Source organism: Terrapene carolina, unplaced genomic scaffold (assembly GCF_002925995.2).
Source record: "Terrapene carolina triunguis isolate 2854851 unplaced genomic scaffold, T_m_triunguis-2.0 Scaffold51684, whole genome shotgun sequence".
NCBI lineage: Eukaryota > Metazoa > Chordata > Testudines > Emydidae > Terrapene > Terrapene triunguis.
In genome coordinates this window covers 1-10,442 of record NW_020716035.1, presented here as the reverse complement: position 1 = coordinate 10,442, position 10,442 = coordinate 1, and the positions used below count along the sequence as shown (strand labels likewise).

Genomic DNA, 10,442 nt, shown 5'->3' with positions numbered 1-10,442 from the left:
AGGCCTTCACTGGACTTTCCTATAACAATGTCCAGGCCTTTGTTCTGACTGGTAGCAGGTAATTGAAGATGCAGGAATGTGTGCAAATAGCTCCAGGGTGCACAAACCCTTTCCATTGGTAAACAAGAGGTCTCCTCTGCCATTGTGCATTCTGCAATTCCCTGCAGGGACTTTGTGCCCTCTTAAAGACAATGGGTAAGATTTTCAAATGTGCCAAAGCACATATGAGAGGAGGGATGGTCCAGTAGTTATGGGGCTAGCTGGGGACTTGAGAAACCCTGGGATCCATTCCTGCTCTGCCACCAACTGTCTGTGCCTAAATAACTTAGGTCCTTTTGTAAATTCCACTAGAAGCCTATCTGCATCTGTAGGCATCTCAAGTAACTTTGAAAATCTGGTCATCTGTCCATTCTCCATCTGTAAAATGGGCATAATAGAATGGCCCAACCTCATGTGGGTGTTGTGAGGGTAACTACATGCAAGTGCTCACATACTACAGTGAAGGTGGCCATACAAGAATCTTCGATAGAAGTTGAACTGATTTTCAATAGGACTTGCCCTCCTAAATCCCTTAGGTGCATTTTAAAATCTCCCCCATGTAGCTTTGAGTTAAGGATGGTTGAGTTGTTAGAGTAATATTGAGTGAGATCTTCTATTGGGGCAAATTGGTGTAGCACCGGCAGTCACCGTCTGAGAATCTGGGCCATAGTTCCCACAATGGTGAGGCGTTCAAAAACTAGAGTATGGGTCTAATAATGAGGAATATCAAAGTAAAGTGCTGACGTGAAAGATCTCAAGAAAACAGGCATCTGTCATTTCAACCACTTATTTCTGTCTATTTCTGACTCTGCAGACTGTCAAGGGCCCCATGGAGCAGGAGAACAACACCAGTGTCCAGGAGTTCATTCTGCTGGGATTCCCGACAATCTTGGAGCTACAGATACTGCTCTTTGTGATATTCCTGGTGGCCTATGTGCTGACCCTCCTGGAGAATATGGTCATCATTGCCTTGATCCAGACAAACCATCACCTCCACAAGCCCATGTATTTCTTCCTCAGTCACCTCTCCTTCCTGGAAGCCTGGTACATCTCAGTCACCATCCCCAAACTGCTGGTGAATTTCCTGGTGGAGAACAAGAGCATCTCCTTTGTGGGATGCATGACCCAACTCTACTTCTTCAGCTCCCTCTTATGCACTGAGTGTGTCCTGCTGGCTTCCATGGCCTACGACCGCTATGTGGCCATCTGCAACCCACTGCATTACCCGGCCATCATGACCCACCGGTTCTGCCTGCAGCTGGCAGCTGTCTCCTGGGTAAGTGGCTTCTCCATCTCCATGGTCAAGGTGTCCTTCATTTCGCAACTGACGTTTTGCAGACCGGGGATCATCAACCATTTCTTCTGCGACATCTCCCCGGTGCTGAACCTGGCCTGCACCGACATGTCACTAGCGGAGAGGGTAGACTTTGTGCTAGCCTTGATCATCCTGATGGTCCCGCTCTCTGTGACCATTGTCTCCTACCTGTGCATCATTGCCACCATCCTGCACCTCCCCACTGTCCAGGGGAGGAAAAAAGCCTTCTCCACTTGCGCCTCCCACCTCACTGTGGTCATCATCTTCTTCTCAACCTCCCTCTTCATGTACGCCCGGCCCAAGAAGATCCACCCTTTTGACTTGAACAAGGTGGTGTCGGTCGTGTACACTATTGTCACCCCCATGATTAACCCCTTCATCTACTGCCTGAGGAACCAAGAAGTGAAGGGGGCACTAAGGAAAACTTTCTGTGGTGCGAGTGCTGTCCACCAGGCCTCTGTGACAGACATAGCCCTCCAAAGGGTCAGAAAGTTTCATGCTGGTGGACCATGAGCAGCATGCTGCTTATGGCATGTAAGGCCAGAATGTATAGAGACCCTTTTTATTGATACAAGCTGAGAGCTGAAAAGACTGAGAGAACCAGATGTCTCTCTTCAGGAGCATCAATAAATAATCTCCTTTCTGTTCTGTATATCCAGACTCTGTCTGTTCTCTACCCACAGGGAACGCTAGCGAGACCAGGGAAAAGACATGGCTGAGGGGGGAAATTTCAATAAGGATTGGAAGATCCCTGGAATTCAAGAGGTATTCAAACCTGGTGTTCCAATTCCCATCAGTCTCTGGTGTCTATCATCTGGAGAGGTTGGGAAATTGGAACACAGACTGTTCAGTCAGTTCCCCCAAGAGAATGGGTAGGAGAGCACTCTGCTGGTACAAGGCAGGAGAGAGCACTGTAATGACCCACAAGGACAATGATTCTTCATGAGCCCTAAGGAAGCTAAAAGATCATTTCCATTCTCTGTGGGCCAAGTCTTGGGGACATTCGTTATTTTGTACTTATGCAAATTCCACTGTAGCTGTCTTGAATAACAGCTGAATAAAAATTGAGTTAGGAGTTGTGTACCTTTCTGGTCAGCATGGATTTCATTCCAGAAGGCAATTTTAAAAAGCCAGCCATTGATATTTTACATTGAAAATTTCAGTTGTAAGAATACCACATTCTCTGATACGAAAATGGCTAGCATGAATAATTTTGACCAGGTCTAATGGCTGAACAGTTAGGGTTCATAGATGTTGTAAAGATGGAGTACATGGAAAAAATATCATGGAAGTAGCATAGGTAAATAGACCACTGACACAGTTAGACTTTATTGTTAAGGAAAGTGGTTCTTTGATCCTGTGGTCCACCTAGCACTCCCGCTAATCAACACTATTCCTACTACAAAAAGTAACAGAGGGTCCTGTGGCACCTTTAAGACTAACAGAAGTATTGGGAGCATAAGCTTTCGTGGGTAAGAACCTCACTTCTTCAGATGCAAGTAATGGAAATCTCCAGAGGCAGGTATAAATCAGTATGGAGATAACGAGGTTAGTTCAATCAGGGAGGGTGAGGTGCTCTGCTAGCAGTTGAGGTGTGAACACCTCACCCTTCCTAACACGGCTACCCCTCTGATACTTGATTCCTACTTTTTCTCCAGCAAATCTCAATACACACACACACAATCTCTTCTCTGCACCATGTGCAGCTACATTTTGTCTTACTCCTTCCCAGCTACTACACAGCCCCTTTGGCTGGTGATTCTTACCCACATGCTCATGGTCTAACTGATTGCCATATTTGGGGATGGGAAAGAATTTCCCCTGGGTCAGATTGGCAGAGACCACGGGGGATTTTCACTTACCTTTGTAGCATTGGGCATGGGTCTGGTTTGAACTAATGTAAGTGGTGAATCCTCTGTAACTTGAAGTCTTTAAATCAAGATTTGAGGACTTGTGTAGCTCAGCCAGATGCTCTCGGCCTGCTACAAGAGTGGATGGGTGAGGGTCTGTGGCCCATAATGTATACAAGGTCAGACTAAGTGATCATGATGATCCCTTCTGCCCGTGGAGTCTATAAGGCTATTTTTATGTTCCCCATATGTAAATTTCCCTGTGATTAGATGTGTGGATAAGTTTATTTTAATCCTTTTTTTATAACTATTTTTGTGTCACCCTGGACCCTTAAAGAAGGTTTGTGAACCAGACCGCGTGATTACAGCAGAGGTACTCATGATTAAAGATCTCTTTCTTAAAAACTGGTCCCCCCCCCCCCCATGAAAACTTTGGGGAACCCCAAGCTCAGAGGATTGGTATAAAGAGCTTTGCATCTTTATGGTCATTTTCTTGAATCCAGCAGAGATTGGTAGCATTAATTGTGCTACTAAGCTGTAAGATGTTGAGGAGTTTGGTCTCTGTGGGAAAAAAAATAGGATTGTACATTTGAGTATAGAAATGTGATGAAATTCAGACTTCTGGGGAAACATTTTTTTTTAATCTTAATTCTCTTTGTCCTTGAGTGTCCATTATTTTGGGGAAATTCTAAGGCCTGTGTTAAAAAGGCGGTCAAACTAGCTGATCACAATGACTTTGGGATCTAAGAATCTATGACTGTGTGCATTTTATTCAGGGCTGGATAAACAGATAGGCACCGTAGGCCTATGCCAAGGGTCCAAACTCCTGGAGTCATGTGATTACATCAGAATATCAGCTTTATGTTTGTTTGCTTGTCTGTTTGTTTTTTGTTTTTATTTCCTAGCCCCTTGTGCTGGAAATGCTTAGAAAAATAACCTCATTGTAACCAGTGCTGCAGCCTCTGCAGAGAAACTGGAACAATAAGTCTGAGAATGGGGAATGTGTCCTTGGTATACCAGACACAGTGCCGTCTTTCTGCATCTACAGAGAACCTGAGTGAATAGTTCGGAGAGGGAGAACTGCCCTGTATCTCTCAATGGGATGTTATCTCCAAGTCACACTGGTTTGAGAGCCCCACTGTTAGAGGGATTTCCCTTCACCCCCTCCCTTAGTTCTTGTCATGCAGACAGAAAGCAGAAGACCAGAGGTCCAAAGTGCAGGCAATGGGATGTTTATTTGGTAGGTTTCAAGCAAGCATATCCATAGCTCTGATGCTGCAGAGCCTTTACCAGTGTCCCTGTTCCCTATTCCCACCTCCTCTTTCTTAGCAGGCCCAAATATTCCTGCAGTGCATGCCCACAGTCCCACCCCTTACAACTTATGGTCAAGTTCCATTTTGGAGAGTCATGAATTTGTGGTCTTGGTACCACCTCTTTTGTATCCCATGGGAGGGGCAAGGAATGAGGTTGTGTACTGGCCAAGACCAGGCTTTTCTTTGGATTTTAGTGTTTCTTATGACTCCCCGCAACCCTCTTGCCTCTCCTAACTGGTTGATTGACCCTGGCTTGAGAAAGGAGCCAGGCAACCTTACAGTGTATGCTTGTATATTATCCTCCCACCATACCCCGTAACACTATAAACTCTATCTCTTATCTCTTCTCATTATAGTAAGAAACCCATCTGGCTGAGCAGAAGCAACACACAGTGTCTTTGTTTTTTGTTCACACATATTAGTAAGGATATAAGAGTATCAAAAGTCAAACCCAAAATTCTCTCTCAGGCTAACAAACAGGCCTATATACTAACACCCACCAACACCATCCTGTGTGTGGCAGGAGAGGAACCATGTTGGTTCAGCCAGACAGCAATGGATGATATGTTTTGCAGCCAGGAAAAACCAGCCTGTAGGGGAGAAAATAGGCATGAGGCACCTGGACTACAATTCCCAGGATGCACCATGGCAGCATAGGTGGACATGGGTGAATGTTTAGCTGTCTTGAAATGAAAAGTTTCGGTTTGACTTTACAAACCAAAATAGTTTTATCTGATTTTCCCAAGAGAAAATCAGAAGGACAAAAATCAGCAAAATCTAAATTTTCTGACATAAAAATTTGATCTTGCAAAAATCACATTTCCTGTTGAATAAATACTTGCATTGAAAAGTCCTAACCAGCTTTACTCACAACCAAAGATGGTTTCCACTAACTTAAATGGCAGAGGCTAGGACTGGGATTTTCTAAGTTACCCAAGGGGGCTAGGTGCCCATTTCAATGGGAAATGGGCACTTAAATCCCATTGGCTCCTTTGAAAATTCCTGCTGGCACTGTGTCTGGTATAACAGGGACAAGTCCTCCCCATTCTCAGACCTATTGATCCAGTTCCTCTGCAGATGTCCAGATCCTGTGCCACATGCAGCTGGTTGCTCTTCTCAAACTACGTCTCCCTGGGGCTACCAACACAGAAACTCCTGACTTCCCAATCTCCTTCCTCATCCCCGGAGTCCCAGCTCCACATCCCCTCTGCCACTGCAATAGAGTAGCCCTAGAAGGAGGCAGGAGGCAGGAGACAGGAAGCAGGACATGGATGGGGATGTTAAAGGAAGCCAATGCACATTCTACTAGTGCGTTAATGGAGAGACTAATAGAGGTCATAGTGCAATGGCCCCTGGAGATTAACTCCTGGTAGGATGTGAATCCCACCCATCAGCCAACCCTGCCAAGCAGCAGTAAAGGTAGGAATTCACTTACTAAAAACAGACAATTCATCTCTATACTTAGATTTATTTTTCAGATGATACATTCTGAATTCAATATTATTAGAATTGCAGATTAATAACCTGGGATTTCCATGGTAAATCTGCATAGTAAATGTGATCTGGCAAGACATAATGCACCAAAATCTCTACTGAAGTCAAGTTGATGTTATCCTCAAAGAGTGCTGCAGCATTGGGCTCAAAGTGTAGTTTTCATTTCACAACCAAATCAAAAAGGGAAATGTTATTAGTTGTTTATTTTACTAAGTTTATTGCATCGTAGAATGTAGAGCAAATGGGCCTGATTATCCATCAATTTACACAAATTTTAGGACAGTGTAAATGCATTTACTTCAGTGGAGTGACTCCTAATTTACATCAGAGTGAATGAGAGGATTTGCATGTGGCTACTAGTGGATTTACACCTGGATCAGTGAATGCTTCTGGTTTACACAAATATGGGTGAGATTTGAATCAAAACCACTTGCTTTATTGAGCAGTGTTTCAGACATGACATAGGAGTACTATATATAGGTGATCCAGGTTAACATGGGCTCTATCAGTTTCCTTGCCAGTTCACACATTGATCATCATCACCAAACAGCTACCCCACCTAGGCATCAGTGATAACTCAAGGGCCAGACCTTGAGCTGGTGTAGTTACACAGAGATCAGATTAGCTAAGCAAATTTACATTACCTAACAATTTGGATGGAGGTCATTCCTATTGTAAGTATATGTAAACATGCAAATATATAGAGAGATACTTTATTGTCTTAAATATGTTGTATGTTCAGTGTTCTGGAACATTATAGAAACAAAGGAATTGCTATGCAGAAGAATCCTGTCTCCAATGGTGGCCAGTATCAGCTGTTTCAAAGACGGGTGAATTGAATGATAAATCATGGAGAAAATTTATTCCTAACTCAGACAGGCAGTAGCTGACTAATATCCCAAAGCATGAAGCCCTATACATATCAAAGCCATTTTAAAATTCTGAAAATATATCCAAAGGACATATATCTAAATAATATCCAGTAGCAATGAGTTCCACAGGTCAACTAGTCAGGTAAGTAGAGAGGGAAGCAGAAAGAGCAATAGATAGACACACAGAAAAAAGGATAGATAGATAGATAGATAGATAGATAGATAGATAGATACTGTGGATCCCAAAGATTTTTTTATACTTGCCCCCAAACTAATCCCAATAAAAAATAAACATTTGCTCAAAATGTGTTGTTGTATTGCACTATACTTTGACTCAATTGGTTACATCTGTATGTTCAAAGACAATGTTCATTTTTTCAAACATTTCTTGCTCATAGTCCTTCTCAAAGCATCTTTCACATCCTTGTTCCTGAGGCTGTAGATGAAAGGATTCAACATGGGAGCAAAAAGGGTATAAAAGACGGACACTACTTTCCTTGGATACAGAAAAGCTAGCTGAGTGGGCTGGGCATACATCAAAGCAGTGGACACGTAAAATAAAGTCACAACCACCAGGTGGGAAGTGCAGGTGGAGAAGGCTCTGTGTCTGCCCTCAGCAGAATGAATCCTGAGGATGGTGGAGATGATATAGACATAGGAGACCAGCGTAATCAGCGCAGTGCTCACTATAATGAGGCCACATAAGGTAAACATCACAATGATATTGACAAATGTGTCACTGCAGGACAGACTAATTAGGGGAGGGCCATCACAGAAGAAATGATCCATCTCATTAGACCCACAAAAGTCTAGCGTAAAGGTGAAGCCAGTTTGCACCATGGAGTTCACATAGCCACAGATATAGGATCCCACCACCAGCCAAATACAAACCCACTTGGACATGGTGATGGGATACCGGAGCGGGTTGTGGATGGCGGAGTATCGATCGTATGCCATTGCTGCCAGGAGGAACCCTTCAGTGGTGAGGAAGAAAGTGACAAAGAAGAATTGGGTGGCACATCCATTGTAGGAAATGGCTTTGCTCCCTGATAGGAAGCTCACCATGGCTCTGGGGGCAATGGAGGAGGAGTTGCCGAGATCTAAGAGCGACAAGTTCATGAGGAAGAAGTACATGGGGGTGTGAAGCTGAGAATCAATTCCAATGATGAGGACCAGGATGGTGTTTCCCAGCACGGTTATTATGTAAATTACCAGGAACATCACAAAGGGGAACATCTCCATCCACAGACCTCTTCCAAACCCCAACAGGATGAATTCCGTCTCTGCTGTGTGGTTCCCCTCTCTTACTGGCTCAGTAGCTGACATTTCCTTTAGAAAATAGAACAAGATAAAAGTTAAAAAAGAGTCAAATATAAAAGATATGTTGAAGTTTCTCCTAAGATCTCTTGAAATCAATGGGGGTTAGTCACCTAGATGCTTTGCAAAATCCCACTAGGTGCCTAAATACCTTTAAAATTTTGGCCTCAGGGTTTTTCTTTTTCTTTATTTTTTTTTGAAGATTTTACTTTGAATCCCAAATTAATTAATTAAAGACTCTTCTTGGCTGAGGAAGACATGGGCAAAATCCCCCATGAGCAATGCCATTCATTTATAAAAGGGTAGTAAAATAGGCTCTTGCACACAGATAATTCTATTCCTTTCCATCTACAAATTAGTATATATATATATATATATATATATGATTTATGCATTTCTGCTCCTGAGAGACTGCAGTGTTTCTAGTTGACAGCTTTAACATCTGTACACAATATCCTTCCTCTGGGACACTCAGTGGGAGTTTTGCTTGAGTACTGACAGAGCAAAGTCTGAGTAAGGATGTAAGGACTTGTTGTTTGCTTTTAACGCCAAGTTACTTCAACTTTTAGCTGGATTATGTGTCAAGTGTCTGAGTCTTACTCACATTGGGTAGTTCCTTCCTCCCAGTGTAGCCTCCTTGATAACAATGGATTGTTAATATTCAGCTGTTCTACAAATAACCTTGCGAGTACAAGTATTCATGGTTCATCACCCTAGATGTGAGTCTCCTCCATCAGAGAGAGGGCAGTTGGGCTCTGGTCACTGGTATCTAGGTCAACAAACGACAGATGTCCAGATAATTCTCTCAAGATGTGGCTGGACCCTTTACGAAGTATTTCCCAATTTTCTAATGTTTGCGTGTGGGGCAGAGCTGGTTGGAAAATAACAGCTTAAACAACCCACAACACATGTTTTTTAAAATATAAATTTTTTGATTTTGAAATGTTCCATATTTTGTCTTAAACCTGCCAAGCAAAACCAATTAAACCATTTGCCATGTGACCCCCTCTGCCAGATGGTGTCAGGAGCCAAAAGGACCAGGTTCAATTTTTCTATGGGTTTTCTTAAAGACTTCACATGCACTGGTTCCAGCTTTGACCCAGAAACCTGGTAAAATACATACACCACCATGGCAACCCTTGGTGGGCAATTCTTCCCCACTGGCCAACACTGAGTCCAGGCGATACAACCAAGGGAACTTTATTTGGGGTGTGTAGATGGGAGGAAGACATGAATGAATTTGAGAAAACCAGCTATTAATACATTGAGAAGTTCTATTATGTGAGATTCCCCCAGGGTATCTTACAAGTAACCTCAGTCCAACCTACAGCTGGTGCAAGTGGCTGATGAGTTCTGGCCAATTCCCTCTTCCCCAGCTGGCCCATCACCATTAGTTGCCCTGGGTTGGAGAAGTCCAAGGATTCTAGCTGGCCAGTGCTCCATGGGCTGCTCTACTTCCTAACCCACCTGGAGTGATTTCAGTTTTCCTTGCTGTGAAGGGAGGCCTGCACTAGTGTCCCTTGAGCTGGATGCTGTTTTCTCCATAGCTTCAGTCCAAGCTGCTTAGCTCTGCTGCCCTGTGTCCCCTCAAAGGTGCTGGGGCTGTAGCATCACTGCTATCCATGGCCTCTGAGCCATCCATTGCCTTGGACAAGCAGTTGCTCTGTTTCACAGGTCGCCACCAACCTCCTGTGACTGCCGCTGTTCTGCACTGTCCGGCTGTCTCAGCTCAGCTCGTGGAGAGAGATCAGTGGTACGTAGGGCTCTTGAGAGAGGCCTGACCCCTAAGAGGCTCTCCCAGCAGCAAGCAGCCAGCTTTTCCCCCTTTTCCTCCCTCTTGCTTCTCTGCCCAAGCCCCTTATCCTCACTGTACTGACGGGAACCTTTGTGAGGTACATTCAATGTCCATGGCTTGTCCGTGCATCACCCAATAAGGTCAATTGCAATTTACACCCCCGCAGCCCCAAACCGTAACTGCATTTTAACTAAAATGTTCCAAACTGTCATGTAACTAAAATGGAAATGAAAACGCAGAGTGTAGCCATTCAGTCAATTCCCTTTGCCCTACCATAGATCATGGCAGAGAACTCCCTTAGCAATGGAGTGCTTGCACATCCTTATATCTTAACCTGCTTTGGACTGCTCTTCCCCCTTTTGTCCACAAGCTCCCATCTTCCTAATGCTTCAGGCCTAAGGGTTGATAGATAGATAGATAGATAGATAGATAGATAGATAGATAGAT

The 10,442-nt window shown here is 43.9% G+C and overlaps 2 protein-coding genes across 2 annotated transcripts; one reads left to right on the top strand and one right to left on the bottom strand.

The window, feature by feature from the left end:
- Positions 1-868: 868 nt before the first annotated feature.
- Positions 869-1,867, top strand: LOC113405935 (olfactory receptor 6B1-like). Its single transcript, XM_026647269.1, has one exon. It carries the CDS (start codon positions 869-871, stop codon positions 1,865-1,867), a length of 999 nt encoding a protein of 332 aa, XP_026503054.1.
- Positions 1,868-7,252: 5,385 nt separating this feature from the next.
- Positions 7,253-8,209, bottom strand: LOC112117477 (olfactory receptor 12-like). The gene has a single exon (XM_024215427.3). The coding sequence runs from the start codon at positions 8,207-8,209 to the stop codon at positions 7,253-7,255; it is 957 nt and encodes a 318-aa protein (XP_024071195.3).
- Positions 8,210-10,442: the final 2,233 nt, after the last annotated feature.

Bases quoted from the DNA above. Each gene is read 5' to 3' on its own strand.
- LOC113405935 (XM_026647269.1), top strand. From the start codon at position 869: ATGGAGCAGGAGAACAACACCAGTGTCCAGGAGTTCATTCTGCTGGGA.
- LOC112117477 (XM_024215427.3), bottom strand. From the start codon at position 8,209: ATGTCAGCTACTGAGCCAGTAAGAGAGGGGAACCACACAGCAGAGACG.